Source organism: Peromyscus leucopus, chromosome 22 (genome assembly GCF_004664715.2).
Source record: "Peromyscus leucopus breed LL Stock chromosome 22, UCI_PerLeu_2.1, whole genome shotgun sequence".
In the NCBI taxonomy this organism is placed as follows: domain Eukaryota; kingdom Metazoa; phylum Chordata; class Mammalia; order Rodentia; family Cricetidae; genus Peromyscus; species Peromyscus leucopus.
The window spans coordinates 30,523,203-30,543,858 of NC_051081.1; the positions used below are offsets into that span (position 1 = coordinate 30,523,203).

At 42.8% G+C, this 20,656-nt stretch overlaps 1 protein-coding gene across 4 annotated transcripts in view; it reads right to left on the bottom strand.

Annotated features, from left to right (window-relative positions):
- The window catches only part of Ttc27 (tetratricopeptide repeat domain 27), a 133,704-nt gene that overhangs the window by 55,560 nt on the left and 57,488 nt on the right, over positions 1-20,656 (bottom strand). For all 4 annotated transcript variants that reach the window (XM_037198042.1, XM_028873476.2, XM_028873472.2 and 1 more), the window contains 2 exons: positions 19,284-19,379; positions 15,924-16,046 (listed from right to left, as the gene is read on the bottom strand). In XM_037198042.1, the coding sequence (XP_037053937.1) occupies positions 15,924-16,046; positions 19,284-19,379 (219 nt within the window). The remainder of the gene's footprint in view (positions 1-15,923; positions 16,047-19,283; positions 19,380-20,656) is intronic.

The following is a 20,656-nucleotide window of genomic DNA, read 5'->3' on the forward strand; positions in this document are numbered from 1 at the left end:
AGCCCATTAGTTTCGGATCTTACAAGACTAATGTCCATAATGCAAGGCTACCTGATCATGTAAACTAATTCTGTGCTTATTACTACTACACATCCTCAACTTACCTCACCCATGTCTGCCGTTCTGTTTCTGATAAATCGGCAAGCTCAAAGCCTGTATATTAGATTTAATTTAAGTTAGACATATCTGTAATTACTAAGCTGTCTAATTTTGTGAACTCTTTTAAACAAGAGATGCACTTCTGAAAGTGTCTTAGGATGCTGGCACTTTTGCATTTGTGATATAGTACAGGTAATTTATAGACTGTCAAGCCTATTCTGGACATGGAATCAAAATTAATTAAGCAGTTTCCAAGGGAAAATAATTCTAAGTCCCTGAAAGCCAAAACAAACATAAAGTTTTATAATTCAATGTTTTAGAATATAAGAACTCTATTCACAAATAATATATTGGTTAATAATGTATCTGACCAAAATTCTGTAACCCATAAAGACAAACATTTAACCAAAACTTCAAATGATAGTAGCTACACCATCTTTGGTGAAATAAGATTACAGTGTAGCTCAAAGCATTTCTCTTGACAGGACGGCATTTAAACTTTGTGCCACACCATTCCAGAAATTCCAAAGCTGACTCACTTAAAATTCCTTTCTGTTCTACCCTGTAATAGTGGAGTCTGTGGTCTGCAATAAACATCATAGTCACTCAGTATAGATGTGATTGTAGGCACTGTCTCCCCTGGAAATCTGTGACCGCATCTCATCTGTTGAGTTGGAAGATGCCATGATTGTGAAGGGTACAAACACTGGCAGTCCATGACCCCTGGTGAAGAAAGAATTCTGGAATTGCCACCTTGGTGCCTCAGACTAAATCACCTACAAGCACAGACACTATGAAGGAACACTAGCGAGGGGTAAGTCAGCTGCTTCCAAATTCACTAGACAGTGGAAGGAAAGAAAATAGTCCTGGGTGTTCTCATCCTCAAGGCGGAGAAAACCAGGGAATTTCTGATGACCTCAGAGAGCCTGCCAGCTTGTCGCTGTCCAGCTGGTGCCTCCTACAGGACTGCTGATGCACAGGTAGAGCAGACTGAGGCTCATTAGTTCTGTGTAAAAGTCGGAGCTAATCAAATATGGTTCACTCTATGATTTTTATTTTCTCAATGGACTTTTAACTACACATCATTTTTTTTTTTTTTTTAATCCTTCAGCAAGTGCTCTGGGTGGGCAAAAATAACACTGAGTGCCTTTCAACACTGGGAGCTTCTCCTGGATGCTGGGCTGGAGGTCTGGGCTGCCATGTAAGCAGTCCCACTGCCCCTCAGCTAACGCACGAGCTGAGGAAAACACTCCAGCTGCTCTCCAGCTCTCCTAGTGTGCAGTGCTTCTGCTCATGAGTGTCCCAAGCCCACGAAGCACCCACTTCACCACGTGACTGTAACTGCTGAGCAACCCCAAAACCAGTTCCTCCATCACCAGCAGGAGCAGAAGAGGCCAAGATCACGAAAGACCAGACTCAAGACCTTTTGGATTCATCAAGGAACAGAAATCCCCCAACTTCCTCTGAGCCCTATGCCAGCAGAGGCAACAGTCCTCTCTAGTCGAGATGGATCTTCCTTCACCTTAAGATACTAGGACTGGCGCCTCCACCATTCTATCGGTCACAGCGTCTAGACATAAATTCACACTTAGAAGGCACTGAACGATTTTAATTTATACAGAGAAAACCTTGGGATCAAAAAGATGTTAAAGGTGTTAAACCAGAGACAAATGGGATCATAATTGAAATCAGGCTGAGCCCCTAGGAGAGTTCTGATTCACAATGCTAATTCAAACACCTGGGGATGGTTCTAAAGAATGTGCTCAACTACATGACTACACTTGGACTCAAATGTGGCCAAAAACTAAGCAAAGTTGAGATACTAGAAATTCCTCCTGTAATGTAAAGGAATCCAACATTCCGAATGGAGAGATTTGCTGATTTATTGTTTGCAACCTGCTCACCCACCCCAACTTTGTCATCCAGAGGATATAAGGGTTGCTCCCTTCATCTTGGCTTTGAGAAACACAGTGCACATGGGAGAAGCAGCATCCCTGAGAAGGACTGTTATAAATGTGCCGTGTAATAGGGGAAAGCTTGGGAGGGAGGACTTCCGCTGTCAGAGCTTTTGGATTACAACGGAGATGATGAGACCCGAGGCCACAGAGACCTGCCAACTGCACAGCAAGCACAACAGGCATGGTGATGTGCAGCAGACACAGCCAGCTAAAGTCATGCTAGAGCAGCTGGACCAGCCCGGATTCTAAGTGGTGGCTGATCACAACCAAAGCTGACAGGCAGCCAACAACGGTCAATCCTGCTCTATGTAACACTTCAAAAAGTATCTGAGCTTCTACTCAAAATGCCACCTCTCACTCAGTTCCTATCCCTGAATTATCTTCAAAGACACAGTCTCTTAAACACCATAAAGGAGGACAATTACCACTTAGAAAGGACCATGTGATAATGTACCAAGTACATAACAAAATTCTTTTCTTTTTTTTTTCCCCCTTTGGTTTTTCGAGACAGGGTTTCTCTGTGTAGCTTTGGAGCCTGTCCTGGAACTCACTCTGTAGACCAGGCTGGCCTCGAACTCACAGAGATCTGTATGGTGGTATTTTATTTGTACTGAAATGTGATTTTAATTGTATGTTAATAAATAAAGTTGCCCAGGGGTCAGAGCTATTAGAGCCATAGCAAGAGCGTGTCGGTGGTGGTGGCGCACGCCTTTAATCCCAGCACTTGGTAGACAGAGCTAGGTAGATCTCTGTGTGTTCAGGGATACAGTCAGCATTGGAGACATATGCCTTTAAGACCTGGAGGGCGGTACTTACAGGCAGTGAAGAGGCAGTCATGTGTTTGGGTTTACAACCAATGAGAAGGCAGAACAGAAAGACTATATTAAAGACATACACACAGGAAGTAGCTCTCTTTCGGAGAGGAAGGAGCACAGCAAGAGGAAGGGTGAGATTTTAGCTCTGAGCTCTGACCTCTTGGCTTTCTCTTTTACATTGGTTCTATGTTTCTTATTTAATAAGACGGTTGGTTACATCTACAGATCTGCCTGCCTCTGCCTCCCGAGTGCTGGGATTAAAGGTGTGTACTACCACCTCCCGGCAAAATTCTTTTCTTCTGTTCAGCTGTTAAGAATTAAACGTAGCCATTACTAGGTATTTGTATCCTGGGAAAACGCCAATATCTCCTCTTTCAGATTTAGTTTTTGGTTAATGCTAATTCTTTAGAACTTAAAGAACTTGTAGGAGTCAGTCCATTCCAGAGTAAGCCTAGTAAGTATCCAAACACACCAATGATTACTTCCCTAGTTCCTGAACACACAGCAAGCTAGATATGATGAGTAGCCAGCAGAACCCCTCAGGGGTGTGACTCCAGCAAAGAGAGCAAAGCAATGGTCCCTGTGGCTTCGTCTTTCCATTTAAAGGAATAAACCCGGCAGCATTGCCTGTCTACAAAGGCCACAGAGCGTTCCATCTAAACAGTTAACCCATCTATTTAAACTAAGAACATGCGTAGGTCCTGGAAAGCACCATGAATTATTATAAATAATATAGGGTGGTACTGATTATAGCTACTGTCCAGGACATGATTTCTTTTCTGAAGCCCTGGCCCTTCTCTCTATCTGATGGCTACATACTGTCAGATCAGAGCACAGTGAAAATACACTTGTCCTAGCCTGCCTGAGAATGACATGAACTTTAGGCTTTGATTGTCTTATCAGCCCATCAGACGTCATCAGTCAATGGCCTTGATGATAATATACTGACAGAATTCACGAAACCAAGATAAGAAATTGTGTCAATGTCAACCAAAAACCAACTGAAAATCAACTGCTGTATGCCATAGGTTATTATGAGAAATTGTGTCAATGTCAACTAAAAACCAACTGAAAATCAACTGCTGTATGCCATAGCTTACTATGAGAAAATGCTCAACTTATAAAAATTTTCTTCATAATTTACCTATTTTTTTATACCAAGGAATCTACCTATTAGCTAAAACAAGTAGTTATGGTTTTAATCTCAAGTGTTGCGTATGAGCTCTTGTTTGTAACACTTGACTCAGCTATAAGCACTATCTTGGAACCTTTAGCAAACAGGGCCTTTGAAGGGGCTTGTTCACCTGGAACAGCTCGCCCCAGAGGAGAAGGCCCCATTCCTGCCTCCCCCAAACCTCACCCTCTCAGAGAAACCAGCAAAAGCCCAGTTCCGAGGTGGTGGCCCAAGACTCCGCCCAAAAGCTTACCATAGCAAGAACCCACCTTAGGGCATATCATCATCCCGTTCCCCTATGGGGTATTTAAAGCATTCCCTTTAGAATAGCCATGTGATTTCTCTCCTGCTCCCTTTCCAGAGAGTCACTGGGAATGCTTTGCTCACATTAAACCTAGTCCTTTACTCTTTAGTGTGACTCGATTTGGCTTATTGCATCGGTGGAAATACCTACTACTGGGATAAAAAAAAAAAAAAAAAAAACTATCAGGGATGCCCAGCCTGATCTGGGCATCATTCCGCTTCCTTGTGAAGCACTTCTGCCTCTGTCACACCCCCACAGTGCCCCAAGCTCTACTATGCCTCTGCCACACCCCCACAGTGCACCAAGCCACACCCCACACTGCCCCAAGCTCTGTTATGCCTCCACTACCATGGTGGTCAGAATCCCTCTGAAATCAAATGAAAGTTAATTTTTCCTCCCTCAAGTTGCTTCTGTTGGGGTCTGTGGTCACAACACCAAGTCATTAAGATACAAGACTTGTGAAATAAATGCTTATTCTTATATGCTCTAAACTCCAATAAAGAAATAAATGCTTACAATAATAAGAACATCCTGAAAGCTGGTTAATAGTTCCAGAAAACAAAGTAACAGAAAACTGTTGAAAAAAAAAAAAAAAAAAAAAAAAAAGAAAGAAAGAAAGAAATGGTTGTTAGTTTCCCTAAGTCAGAACTCTCCTTTAACTGTGTGAGATCATCTACAAAGCATCTGCTAGTAGTTTGCTGTCTTCCAGATAACCAAACTCCCAAGTCAAAGGGCTAAACCCTTATGTGGACATTGATGTCCTGTCAACATGCTTAACCTAGCAAAGGGGTTCCCTAAAATCCCCTTTGCTTTTGTTTCCATGTTAGAATTGGCTACTGGGGAGCAGCCAACATGGTCATGGGCAAATACAGTGCCAGACAAGCCCCCGGGCAGCACAGAGAGCCAGCTGGCCCTTGCCTTGTGTGTGTGTGTGTCTGATCTTTCCAGCTGTGAGGCCTGCCGATCAAAGCAACTCCAGGCCCTCTGTGGGGATCTCCCACTGAACTCACTACACAGTTCCCAGAGAGTTCCACAGACCTCTGTTGAAGCTCCCCTTCATGGTCTCGTTTCAGAGGAGGAGTAGCTGGCTTCTCCAACTCCCCTTCAATGTCCGACTTATCTGCTGGTGTCACCGCTTCACACCCACTGCTGAAAGACCCGTTCCCAATCCTCTGACTCTCTCCTCACAACTTAATCTTGCTAGAACTTCCATATTTAAACAAGCCCTCACTCCAGGAAACCCCTTATTCTCAAAAGGATTTAAAGCATCTACTACTTCCATAAATAAAGCAAGCCTGGGGGTCCAACCTTGCTGACATTTTAACTTTTTACATCAGTGTCACTTTGTATCCTCCCATTAAATGGTGACACATAGGTTATTTTCAGTCAGTCCATCAGTGGGTAAATGCATACCTCCATCCCTATCATAATACTGGGACACAGATAGATATTAACCTTGTGAGACAGAGGTAAAACTTAATCTCTCTCCAGGCTTAATACTACTCCAGGGATTGACAACAGCAAAGAAAAAGAAAAGATAGAAGGAGAAAAGCGTCAAGAACATCTGAAAATCCACCCTAAAGCAACCAGAGAGGACCAGCTATTCTAGTGCCCTAAGAGGTACCGAGTGCACACACGCAACAATACAAAGCACACTCACTCCACTCACTCGAAATGGCTACATCTTGATAATAATAGCCAGCTTCGTGGCACTGTAACCTGGCCGTGCCTATCCCCTCTCCTCCAACTCTGTAGCACCCTTGAAAACCAACAGGCTGCAGCCCCCGTCAGAACTGGTCTGCTAGCCACCAGAGGGAGCCCCCTGGGTTTAGAGCTTCCTCAAAGCTTTGTTCTCAGTATCTGCCTCACTGATGAAGGCTGGAGAGCCCACGTGCATCTCATCCAACTTCCAGCTTGTTCAGGAAAAACTCTCGAAAACAATTTGAGATAATAGCTGCATGAGGTGGTAAATAACAGAGTGACAATAAAATTGAAGAAAAGATGTGACGTAAAAAAAATGATTGACATAAAAAAAATGACTGACATAAACCTATATTATCAGTGATTAAGTATAAAGGAAGTAAATTCTCCAACCAAGGGTGGAAACTGACAGAATAAAACTTATCCAACTAAGATGTCATCTACAGGAGACACATTTCAGATCTGAGCACACTAATAGACTGAAAGTAAAAGGGTCTAGAGGGAATGATTAGTAACCAAGACAGCTAGGGTAGCTACACTAATCAGACAAAATAGACCTCCAGAAAAAAACTGTTAAGTGGGTGGGGGGAGTCACTTCTGTGACAGACTGTTCATTCCATCAAGAAGACGTAACAGTTATAAATGTGTGTGCCTACAACACATTCCCAAATTACATAAGGCAGAAACCAACAGTACTAGCAAGAGAAGTGGGCAACATAGCAATGATGTACGGAGACTTCATGCCAGCTTACAGTAATGGACAGAACACTACACAGTGGACAGAAACGGAAGACATGAGTAATGCTGTAAACTGACTGACTGAAAGATACCTAAAGAATACCCTAGCCAAGGAGCAGAATATGCACCCTTCTCAGAGTGCACATCCATCCTCCAGGCTGTCCTAAACGGTGGCTCACGACACCAGCCCAGCAAATCTCCAAGGCCTGCAGTCATGCAGTGAATGGATGAAGGGAATCACAAACATGTGGAAGTTAAACACACTCCTAGGCAGCCATGAGTCAACGAGGAAATCACAGCAAAACTAAAAGCACCTTGAGATGAAGCAAAACAGACATTCCAGAACTTACAGGCATGGCGAAAGAATGCGCCGAGGAAAATTTACGGCTCTAGATGCCTACGCTGAAAAAGAAAAAGCATCAATCAATAACTTCATCTTCTACCATAAGTATCAAAAAAAAAAAAAAAAAAAAAAAGAGCAAGCGCAAGTTAATCCCAAAGCATGTAGACAGAAGGAAAGAACAAAGATCAGGCAGAAGACAGAAAAACACCAAACAGAAGAACAGTTCTGAAGACGCAAATCACTGAAATTAGAAATGAGGGGCTGGGGAGGTGGTTCAAGCTGGTAAAGCATTTGACATACGAGAGTGTTGCCCAGAGTTCAGATCCCCAGAACCAAGTAAAGAACAAGCCACGGGGGACGGGGGTGGGGGGGTGAGGGGGGGGGTGTTGGGGATTTAGCTCAGTGGTAGACGCTGCCTAGCAAGCCAAGCCCAATCTCAGCTCAAAAAAAAAAAAACAAAAAAAAAAACAAAAAACAACAAGCCACGGTAATCCCAGGACTCAGAGGTGGCGCCAGGATCCCTGGAGCAAGGTCGTTCTGTAACTAAGCAGTCCAGATCCATGGGCTCCTAGTTGAACAAACCCCGCCTCAGAAAACAATGTGGAAAGAAACTCAGAGAGACACAGGCTTGCACACACAGACCCACATCTGTGCACTTGTTCTTTCTGTGTCTCTGTCTCTGTGTCTTTCTCTCAACAAAAAAAAAAAGGTTTAAAGAGAAGCTGGGCAGTGGCGGCGCACGCCTTTAATCCCAGCACTCAGGAGGCAGAAGCAGGCGGATCTCTGTGAGAGCGAATTCCAGGATAGGCTCCAAAAACCACACAGAGAAACCCTATCTCAAAAAAAAAAAAAAAAAAAAAAAAAAAAAAAAAAGGTAAAGGTTTAAAAAGAGAGAAATAAATGAGGAGACACTGTTATTAGCCTTACAGAAATACCAAAGCTAGTAAGAGATTCTCTCCTCTACAGATACCCCACATTAAAGTAAGATCCAAAGCTCAGAATATCAAATCATACCCTAACAGTATCTATTTAACCAAAAACCATGGCTCTATAGACCTGAAGATTTGCTGGGGTCCAAGACTCGGCGTTTCCAACCTTTGCAAAGGAGACAAAACAAAGAGTAAGCCTGAGCCAGAAGGATAGACACACTGAGGGACGCTCTTACTGCGGCCTCCCACTCCCAACCCCCGTAACTCTTTAAGAAGCAGGAACATGGTGGGTGGCGTGTAACTTGTCACTGCCAACCTCCATCAACTGGGGATGTTTCAGTATCTGGAAGATGGGTGTGGAGGGTCAGAGTGAAGCAGCTTCTTAGAGAAGGGAGGACACCAGAGCAGTGACCCGGCCTGGTCTGGGCGGACCTCTTCCCACAATGAATGCTGTGCATTTTTGTCTTAGAGAAGTTCATTCTTTCTCCTTGAGCTCTGACACCTCCTTCTCCTGCCAACAGACTTCCCTCTCCCCAGGGCAGGCTCAAAGGCAGCAGACATTCCCTTTCTCTCACTAGTCACACTGCATTCTCTCCTTCCTCCTCCACTTATCCACTAAATCTGCATAACGTATTACTTTAAAAAAGAACCAAAAGAGATGCGGGCAGTGCACATTGGGTACCATACACAGCCCCTGCAACATCATTTTGCAGTATCAAAATGTGATCGACCAGGGGTCTCCAGAGTGCGGCTTTCTAGCTAGTTCCAAGTTGGTCTTCCCTATAGGAAAACACGAATGAGGGGTGGTTGACAGGAAGAAGGAGCTGACACAGGGTCTCTCTGGAGCCCATGCTTCCCTCAAACTCACAGCTAGACTGCTCCTGCCTCAGCCTCCTCAATCCTGGGATGACACACAGCTCGGATACACAGTTTTATAACGATACAGGAAAACTTGTCACTTAAATATCTATTAAATAAGATAAAATTGTATCCCCACATTGCAAAGGGTGCTTATTAATCTATTTTATTTTTACAATCCCACACAGTTACTTTTCTTGATGAAATTACATATGAATAGTGAATCTCAACATAAACTTACAGCCAGGCCTTAAGCAGAACCTGAAGTTACAGTTAAAATAATACATGGGAAACTGCCTGCTTAGCGGAAGGGGCACTGTGACCTGCCCAGAGACAGTGTTGGAGAGTGAAGGGAAGCTGTAGAGTGACCCTCCCAAGGGAGGAACCCACTGCCCCTCACTAGCCAGTTAGCACACCACATAGGATTTGGGCCCTGTTTTCCTTTGGTTGTTGGGTTTTGCTTTGGCTCTTGGTTTGGGGGTTTTTTGTTTTTTTGTTGGTTTTGTTTTCATCTTTTGGGTCTCTAAGAGAAGCCAAGAAATCTAGAATTTTTTAAAAGATGAAACCTGAACATTTGTACTCTCATTTTTCTTTTTTCTTCACACACTGTGAAAAACAGACAAAATGTCTTGCTGGCCTACGTTCACCCACACTGGTCAACCCGCAACTTCAAATCCAGACCATCAGCTCCTAGTACTTTGGGGAAGAATCCCACCACTCCCGCTGTAGTTCAGGTGGGGCTGATCTGGGGAGGACAAGCACGTGACCTGGGCCCTCTGTGTTCATTACATTTCTATGGTATGCTACTCAAAGTTGTTCAATGGGAACTCAGAGGCTGGAGGGAGGAACCCTACTCTACTCCTTCCATCATGGACGGCACTCTGTCAGGCCTTGAGTTTGGGATAAGCAACATGGGTAAAAGTCAAGTCCAAATGAAAAAAGACATGAAACATTCCAGGTTTTTCTCTCTGAACTTTAGTCAGAAGTAATTCTCGAACAAACTGTTCTCCTTGGCTGTGAGCTGTAGGTTGATTATTGTGGATTCATGGGAGGAATTAAACCCTTGTCTGGCCTTGCATCTGGTCAGCATACAAGGAAAGAAGCTGGCAGACAACTATGGGAAGTTCTCCCAGCAAACCTGACGATGAGGAGACAATTGCAGACTCAGAATGGCTCTGACTGTAAGAGCACCCTGAGGACCATGGAAATGACAGACCTAGGCCTAACAACCAATCTGAAGCGGCGGAGGGGACAGGCCAAGCACTGAAGATGACACTACGAGGGAGCGGGAGAGGTGGCTCAGCCAAGAGTGCTTGCTCTTGCAGAGGCCTGGAGAATGGTTCCTAGGTCCCATATCACGAAGCTCACAACTGCCTGGAACTCCGGGGATCTGATACCCTCTTCTGGCCTCCATGCACAGCCATGTGAACACAGCACACACACATACATGAACATAATTTTTTAACAATTAAAAAATCAGACAAAAAGAGGTGGCCTTTGGCAACAACCTGAGTTCAAAAGAATCATGCACGTGTCGAGGTCTAACAGTGCAAACGTGCAGGGACCCACACAACGGGTTTCCCCTAACTCCAGTCTTCTCCCCTGAAGCAGAGGACAAATGTGGCTGATCCCACTGTGTCGGAGTTAGCTCTTGGAGCAGGGTACTGCCCACTCAAAGGTGCTGTACACCCCTGACACACGAAGGAAGGATGCCTAGGGCAGAGCTAGCTAACACCAAAGTGCTTTCTCCTCCTACAGAGACAAGCCTCCTAGCAGGACAGCTTCCTCCTGGTACAGAGACACGTTCCACGAGCAAGGACCAAGAGTGAAGAGTGCAAAGGCTCCACTCCCAGCTGGACCCTCCCAGCTTCATGACCTGCGTGGTGCTTCTCCCAGCCACGCGCTCCCAGCCAGCGCCTCACTAATTGCTTCTTACGGTTATGTGTGTGACAACACCAGGCTCTGGCTTGGTTTTTTCAGAAGAGTACTTGCCAACACAAACACTCCAAGTCCAAGATAAAACAGAGTAATTTAAAACAGGCCTAGTTATCCGATTAGCAGGTCACCTCCTATTTGCGTTACCCAGCTGTGGAGCATTTTCAATTACTTTGCCTTTAAAAATTGAATCTCCAGGGCTGGAGAGATGGCTCAGAGGTTAAGAGCACTGACTGCTCTTCCAGAGGTCCTGAGTTCAATTCCCAGCAACCACATGGTGGTTCACAACCATCTGTAATGAGATCTGGCGCCCTCTTCTGTATACATAATAAATAAATAAAATCTAAAAAAAAAAAAAAAAAAAAAAAAATCGAATCTCCAATTTTTAAGGGAGTAACAGTAACCATGAAGGCCGGTAGGTATGGGGAAAGAACGGACTTTACCGGAAATGGCTCTCTGAAGACAAAATCTGCCATTCAGCAATGCTACCTACCCAGTATGACAAAATGACAACTATTTTGTAGTTTCTTGCAAGTAGCATGTAATGACCACAAACCAAGCGGGTAAAGAATAATCCACGGGAAGCACTTGGGAACTACAACATCTACCAACAGACTAGATGTCCTGATCATCACTGTGAAAATTGGAATTCCAGTTTCTATTTCTAAAGTTAAGATAAAAGTGGGGGGCGGGTCTCTCTACTGAGAACAAAACAGGATGTTCTGCCATATGGTCAGTCATCCATAAGGAGGGTTCCACTGGGTATCTGCCTCCTAGTACATTCTCAACTATTTGTAGGGCCTGGGGTGGCTGGGGACACAGCTCTAAATGACATAGAGTGAATAGCACAGAGGAAAGGAGGCTGCAAATGGGACAGGAGAGTAGTCCTGGGAGCTGAGGAGTTGACAGGAGAGCAATGCAGATCTGGAGAGGAAGCAGAGGCAGATGCTCTGTAGACACCAAAGGAGACCCAGAGAACAAGCAAGAGGCAGCTACAGAGGACAAGAGTTCCAGACACAAGAGCATGAGCTAAGACCAAGCCACCAAGCCAGGTAACTACAGGAGCTTCATCTTCCTGGAACCGTGGGAGTAACACGGACAAAAGACTAGGAGGGATGAAGCCACGTGCAACAGCCAGACCATGACACACCTGCAACCATTCACTCCACCCTGGAGACAAAGTCACTGACGGGCGAGACCGCCATGGTCAGACACTGCACTAGGAAGCCCACTCTGGCAAAGAACTTAGACGGAATCTCACAAAGCACATAAAGGAACTCTAATCTTGGAAATCACCCCTGCCCCCAAAAAACTAAACTGACTACTAAAAACACTCAGCTATTTTCAAAGTAACACATTTACTTGGATCTTAGAAGAAAATGGTAAGAACCCATGCTTGCAGTAATTTGAAAATGTAGCACAATCAAGACATGGCTATGTGATCTCAGGCAAACCTGACTTCCTATAAGGAAATGAGACCCAATCCTTCCTCTCTCCACACTCTCACCTTCTAGCCTCGCCTCTAGCTGATGCCAGCTCAGTCTTTGTTGCTTATTTAGAGACCAAACTAGGTTTGCTCAGCAAAATGAGATTTTGCCATCAACTGAAGGAAACTCTGACAAGTGAGCCAAATAACTGAAAAATTAATGCTAACAGATGAGAACCAGCTCTGATGCCAGGGTGAACCAAAATTAATCTTAGATGCTTTGCCAATGGCCATTAAACAGTAAGAATGTCTGCAAGCAGTATTCTAAATTAGAAAGGCAAAGTGCCTACAAGGACAAGGAGTAAACATGATCATCACAACAACCATTAGACTCGGGCACTTCTCTAAATTAGCCTCTTAAAAATAAATTATTCCATTAAGCAGAAAACACAAGGATTAAAGTGTCAAACATCTAGCGAAATCAAAATGCTGTGAAAACTACCGACACATGGCCAAGTTCCAGAAGCTTAACTGTTCAGAAATAAAGCACTTGCTCCCAACTTGAAGCAGTACTTTTTATCTGAAAATATAATGTGGAAAAGAGAGGGCTCAGCAGTGAAGGGCGCCTGCTGCTCTTGCAGAGGACATGGGTTTGGTGCCCAACACCCACAAAGAGGCTCACCACAATCTGCAACTCCAGTTCCAGGGGATCGAATACTCTCTTCTGGCTCTATGGGCACCAGACACACACACAGAGCACATATATACATGCAGGCAAAACATGCATTCACATAAAAGTAAATAAATCTTTTTTTTTTAAGTGCTTCTTTCTTTGAGATGAACTGCTAAAACCAACTTTTAAAAATCAAGATGGGGTGGGGGAGGGTTACTGGTAAGATGGCTCAGAGGTTAAGAGTACTTGTTTATCTTGCAGAGGACCTGGGTTCAATTCCCAGAACCCACATGGTGACCCACAGTCATCCATAATTCTAGATCCAGGGGATATAATCCTCTTCTGAACTCTGCAAGCACCTGGCACACATGTGCTATACACACATACATGCAAACAAAACATTCTTACACATAAAGTAAAAAATAAATCCAAAAAAGAATTTTAAAAAATCAAGATGGCATTTGTAAGCAATAAGTCACAAAAATATACAACAAAATAAATAACTACATTTCTAAAGATTAAAATATATACATTTCCAAGAATAAAATAGAAATAAAGGCATTTATCACTACTCTAATTCCTACAAGATCATGTTGAAATCTTGGAAAACAATAGCATTACAGTTACTAGGGGAAGCATCAATCCCTTCCCTGATGGGCATGGATGCATTATATGCTTTTCTTCAATTAGAGAATCTCAGCTTCCCATACTTTCTGAAAATAACTAAATTAATATTTTAAGCTTGCTTTGAATACTTGTGATTCTCACACTTGCTTAATGTTCTAAAAAACTCCAACATTTTCTGTCTAAAGAGCCACTACTTCATCCTCTGGAGAGACAGCGTGGCGGTAAAGAGTGCTGGCTGCTCCTCCAGGAAACGGGGTTTGATTCCCAGCATGCACATGGTGGCTTAGGACTGTCTCTAACTCCACTTCCAGGGGAATCTGATACACTCTTCTGGCCTCTACACACTCTGGATATATACACGGTACACAGATACACACGCAGGCAAAACACCTTCTCACATAAAAGAATAAAGGTCATTTTAAAAATACCACCATTTCAAAGGTAACGATATCTCCTATAGTCATTATTTATTTCTTAACCAATGTAAAAGAATTACACAGTAAGGAATGATGAGATGGGAGCTGCATGGGACTGGAAACTAAGACATTCATTTTCCCATTCGTTCCTTCTTTAAACAAGCATTTGAGACAATAGATGCTAAAAAATAGTTAAGTTTTGAGCCAGGCAGTGGTGGCGCACACCTTTAATCCCAGCACACAGGAGGCAGAGGCAGGTGGATCTCTGTGAGTTCGAGGACACCTGATCCACAAAGCAGAGCCAGGACTGTCTCAAAAATCCAAAACAAAACAAAACAAAATCTAAGTTTTTGAAGGAACACAGTTCTATATTTCATCAAATTTGAGATGCTATCAATCATAAGACAAATTCTTAATGAAAGAGGAAAATGCTTTGATCATGACCTAATGCTCTGAGTAATAATTCACATTAGCCTCTGGTTGCTTTGATTTTTTTTTTCCTAATCTATTCAGTAAAGTTTGACAATTATTTCTGCCTTCAGAACATTGGTGGGCATTTTCTATGGCAATCTGTTTATCTAGCTCAGTATAAAACAAAGCTTTATCAACTTTTGATTTTTTTTTGTTTGTTTGTTTTGTTTTGTCTGAAACAGGCTCTTACTATGTAGCCCAGGCTAGCCTCGAACTCAGAGAGATCCACCTGCTTCTGCCTCCTGAGTGATGAGATTAAAGGCGTGCGCCACCACCGCCCCAGCGCATAGCAATTATTCTTACCTGTAGAGCCAGTGTGCCAGCTCCATCTTAAATTCTTTTATCTGCAAGACTAAAAACCTATGAAAGGGACCTTGAATCTCCGGGACACTGCCGGTCTCTTCCCACACTGGACTGCGTAGAGCTTCGCCGTCATTGACCAGTTCATGAAAGACACATAACTGTCACAGCTCTTCTAACTGTCACACTTAGGAAGATAGAGAAGAAAACCGTGTCCTCGAAGCACTGTTTCTCATCTTCATAACAACGGAAAGGGTAAAGATGAGAGTAGAGACCAACCTGAGGACTGTACTCTGCTGTGTGCTCTGCTCAGTCATGGAAAGTACAATTGGCATTAACGAGCAGGGCTGCAGAGCTGACTCAGCAGCTAAACACACGTGCTGCTCTTGCAGAGGACCTCAGCTCAGTTCCCAGCAGCCACACAGTGGCTCACGACGCCTGTACCTCCAGTTCCAGAGGATCCTACACCCTCTTCTGGCCTCTGTGGGCACCGAGCACACACAGAGTGCACATACATATGTACAGGCAAAACACCCCTACACATAAAATAAAACTAAATTGTTTTAATTAACATATGATTTCAATGTATCCAGTTTTATGGCTACTCACAGTGTAGAGACACAAGTCTCAAAATATGGTTCAAATATGAGAAGAAGAGACAACAGATTTATAACAGATGCAAATATTCCAGCATTTTCTCTCTTGACCCAATTTAAGAGTGGAATTAAATATGCATCACACACTTCATAAGGCTCCTGCCTCCTCAGGGCTCACATAGCCTTTCCCTAGATAACTCCCTCGTGTCCACAGCCTCTAACCATCAGGTACCCCAAAGACAATTAAAATTAATTCCTGATATTTTACTTCAAAGCTGACCTATAGAAGAATCAATAGGAAAATAGATCAAAACATTCAGTGCCTTGAAAGTTTTTATTATTCTTTCTTAAATGCCAAACATCGTACCAACTCCAGGCTGCTTTTCTCTTTTATGGACACATAAAATAAGCTGCCCAATATAAATCAGAGAAAGCACTAAGAAGTCTTTAATGAAAGAAGGAATGGGAGTAAATACTGTCAGAAGCGGGCTTTCTCAAGAGCAATGGAGACGTGTGGAAGGAAGAAGGGCCCACCATTCACAGACGTGATTGTTACGTACCTTCCCATGCTGCCCAGCCCTTTCGTAACAGATGACCGCGTCTTCCCACATCTCCAGCTTCTCAAATATCTGAAGGGCTGAAGTGGTACATCCCAACTCAAAGAGCAAACCTGCAAGCTGGCGCTAGGAAAAACAAATGAGAGTCATCAACACTGCTCAACAGGAAGCAAATCCATTCTGCTTTCCTGTATCTCCAGCCTGCCTTTTAAAGGGCTGCTTATTGTAACACATACATACATCATTTATGGAACTCAACCTCTACTATGTAGGAATCTGTGAGAACCACACTACTTCAGCAAATACAGGTGATGAAGTACTGATCAAAATACTTAACACATCAAATTTTTAAGAACTCGGAACTCAAAAAACCAAATCAATTATTTCCTTCTTATCTAAAGATTCCTTCCATGAGAAGCTCTGATTTGTAAAGGTCATATCCAATAAACCAGTGTTTAAAGCTCCAAGGAAGCAATGCAGACACCATTAAAACCTCTGTGCTTCATCCTTGGGAATTTACACATGAGGGCATCTCAGGCTCTGTCTCAAGCAGTCCTACTTATTTTAGACACAGTCTAGTAATCTACGTCACCTAATTCCCCAGCCCCTGGAATATCAAGATGAGCGAGCAAAGCAGGTAAGGGCCAGTAAACAATGTAGTCAACATTACGAGAAGATAAAGGAGATGATGTTTTGAATAAGGTCTGGTTTCATGTCATTGGTAACCGCGTTGTTTTCTCTTTTGAATACATCTTTACTGCTCTTTGAAACTCAGCTCACACGGAAGAATTAAAAAGCTTAATGGAAGCTAGACATGAGGTGTGAGCCTTTAATCTCAATGCTGGGAGGCAGAGGCAAGTGGATCTCTGTGTGCTGGAGGCCAACCTGGTCTTTACATAGTACGTTCCAGGGTAGGCAGGGACATACAGTGAGACCTCGTCTCAAAAAGAGAAGCCAACAGGGCTTAAAAATATTTCTATGTACCACAAAATATAGGAGAATTTGGCAATTTCAGAGCACTGGCTGAATCTTTTCTGAAACTAGATACAGGCTACTTCAATATCTTTAATTAAGTACTTTAATTAAGTACTTCAATATCTTTATTAAAAGGTGGAGACTATGAGCCAGGATGATATAGCTGGACTGAGGGAAAGACTTTCTTACAATAAAGTAACACATAAAGATATGGCTAGTCACTATGATGAAAAGAAAAGGGGCGATTTAATTTCATGAAAACTGATCTACATTTTCTCAAGCTGCCTAAGGACTCTGAAATCATAGCTTCCTAAGCAGACAAACAACTGTCTAAAGTCTCTCTGGACAGCAGTTGGGTTTCCCAGTGGTCCATTCAGAACAACAACAGCCACACTCTTGGCTGGAGAGAGAGCTCAGGTGGTAAAGGCTCAGGCTCTAACCAAAGGACAGAAGCTACACGCTCAACAGACACGCTTTCTTCTAACAATAGCTCAGAATCTCAACTGATGACCAGACACAAACCACACAGGACAAAGCATTCACAAATCCACAGACTGGGGTCAGTGTGCACCAAAGGCCCCAGCTGTTACCATCTGCTGGATAAAGAAGCTGCTCCTGAGTTACAGCATCCAAAGTGAAATAAATGAACCTCCAAGTTGAAGGAATCTCCTAACAGGGCTTCTGGCCACTGCACACTAGACAGCTTCTCTAATTCTAATTCCTCTTGTGTGTATAACACACAGTGATAGGTCAGGAAGCTGACTAAAATGCCAAGTCACTAATCATCTAGAAATCTCTGGCTACATCTTTTAATCTATGTGCTACAGTGCCCCATCTCTAAAATCTGGGACATTTGATAACATTAGTGCAATAAGATAATTGGGAACTGCAGAACAAAATGTATGTATCCTGCTAAGTGGGCCTTTAATCCCAGCACTTGAAAGGCAGAAGCAGGCAAAGCTGTGTGAGTTTCAGGCTTGCCGGGACTACAGACTAGGACTCAGTCTCAAATGAGGGAAAAAGGTTAAGAGAAGGTAAGCTATATTAAATGTCAAGACACCGGGAGCTAGTTCTTGTGCAAAGTTCACTGCACTGGGGGCTCAATTTTCTTTTCCATCAAGTAAGAAACAACTAGGGGGAGTGTATCTATAATCCAAGAGAATCATGGGGACAAAAGGCCAGCATGCCAACTCAGTCTGGTGTAGACGGATGAATCTCTCCCACCCGCCAGTTCACAAATACCTGGCAGCTGCTGCCTAAATAAATGACTTAGAGGCTTAATATAAATTATAAATGCTCAGCCAATAGCTCAGGCTTGTTACTAAGCAACTATTAAACTTAAATTAACCCATAATTCTTGCCTATGTTTAGTTTAGCCACATGGCTTGGTACCTTTTCTCAGTCCAACATTCTCATCTAACTCTCTCTGCCTCTGGCTGGTGACTCCATCTCTGCCTTTCATCTTCCCAGCCTTTTCCTAGTCTAGTCACCCAGCCTACACTTCCTGCCTGGCTACTGGACAATCAGCTTATTAAACCAACAGAAGTGACAGATCTTTACAGTGTACAAGAGCATTATCCCACAGCAGCTTGGGGCTTTAGGAGCTCCCCCAGTCACCCTGCACCCTGGAAAGAGAACAGTCAGGGGTATCTCAAAACATAATGTATCAAATAAATGCTTTCCTTTTGTTTTTTTATAAACACCATTAAAAGGTTCAAAGGTTTATTGTTTGGTAGAAAGTCTTTGAAGACATTTGAATATAAAATGCTCGGGCATGAAAGATGGCTCAGCAGTTAAGAGCACTTTCTCCTCTTCCAAGGACAGGAGGGTTCAGTCCCCTGCATAATGTCAACCAGCTCACATTTGTACTCCATGGTCATACATACACACACATACACAACACACACACACACACTCTCTCTCTCTCACATAATAAAAATAAAAGTAAATCTTTTAAAAGCTAATAGAAAATGTCCTTTTGAAAAGGAAAGCAGGCAAGCAACTCTGAGAAGCCCAAATCCATTCTTGTCTAAGGCATTCTCTCTCCTCCCACGCTTCCTCCCTCTCTCCACACCTATGCTTAAATCTGTATGAAAACCTTTCCTTAATAAACTCCAATTCATGAAAAGGAAAACAAAAGCATTTATGATTCTCCTATCTTAATTTCTAGGATTCTACCTACTACCAATTTAAAACCATTTCAAAACTTTTTAAATCCATTACCACTTTAATCAAAACGGCAATTTGAAACAATTGAAAATCCCCAACTGCTTTTGTTCATTTCAATGAAATATTTAAAAATTCAATAGTTATACTTAAGTCATCCCTTTCTAACATATTTTCTTCTCTGACTCCGAGCATTTTTCACACGAAGACAAACAGAAGTACCTGGACAGCCCAGTGCGGGGGCACTTGACAGCAATAGAAGATCTTCAGACGTTCCAGCACAGGTGTAGTTTTATCTTCAAACTGGTCTGCAAGAGCCTGAAGAACACACAATAATCACAATCTGTAGGTACAGTCGTTTTAATGTACACGAAGTTCCTACATAAAAATTAATATATAAAGAACTCAAGTCATTTTGTCAAGGCCAATGGAGATGTATGAAGTTTCTTTTCAGTTTAAGTATTTTAAAATTAAAATTTAATCAATAGTTCTATAAACACGCACACATAGATATTACCAGGAAACTTCTTAAACTAAAATTTCCTATATAATAAAGCTTTCAAAGAACTAACCTTCTTATTAAAAATTTTCATTTTTTTCTATGAAAAATTGTTCTTTATTGTATTTACCTCCACCATGATGTGATTTTGACAATGTCACTCTCCAATGTCAATGAGAGAGTAACTATATGAGAAACTTGGGAGTTTTTTCTTAGGAATTAAGTAATGAGAAAAAGCAGGTCTATCCAATTACAAACAAGTACTCTTGAGAGGTCTAAATTTCCTCCATTTTACAAGCTGGTCTAAGTTTCAGGGTCTTACACAATGGGTTATTAATCAACACCCCTGACAGCAGGACAAGGGAGAAGAAACATACAAGGCCTGAGTCACCCCACAGTATCTCAAAGCAATGTCCAAATGAGGACAGTTCCCGCAACCCCCTTGAAACTTACCCAAGTATGTCCAAAGATAAAAAAGCTAAAACCTCAGCCTATCAAAAGTACATTAATATAACTGCTGCCTGTTTAGCCAATTATGTTTGAGATGACCTAACTGTTCCTAAAATTCCCCTAGCCATGCTTAAAAGGACCTGCACACCTTTGTCCTGGGTCACCATTTTTGTACAGATGGCCAGTCCTGCATGCTGGTAAATAAACGTTCCTTGCTCTTGCCTACCATTTGAGTCTGGGGTCTTCTTCAATGTTTTCTTGGACTCCTAAACTCTCATTCCTCGGTAAAAGAGATGTAAGGATGGGCATCCATTCATGCAAGACCATCTGTACGGTGCAGCGGGTGGCTGCAAGCTATGTAGCTGAATTCCTGTGATGTCCTGAAATTCCCAACCTAGTAATGAAAAACAGCTCCCTGTGACTACACCAAGAAGCAGATGAGATGACCAGGATGGCTCTCTGAAAACAGGAACCCAGGCCAACCGCAGAGTCAAAAGCTGGCACTATCTAGTAATCAAGTGACTAGTCATCAAAAAAGCTCCCATACAAAATGTCAACGTCAATACAGACATAGTCTAGAATCCCAGACAAACACATGACAGCCCCATCACCACAGCCATCTGCCTGCCTTTGATTTGTCAGATTT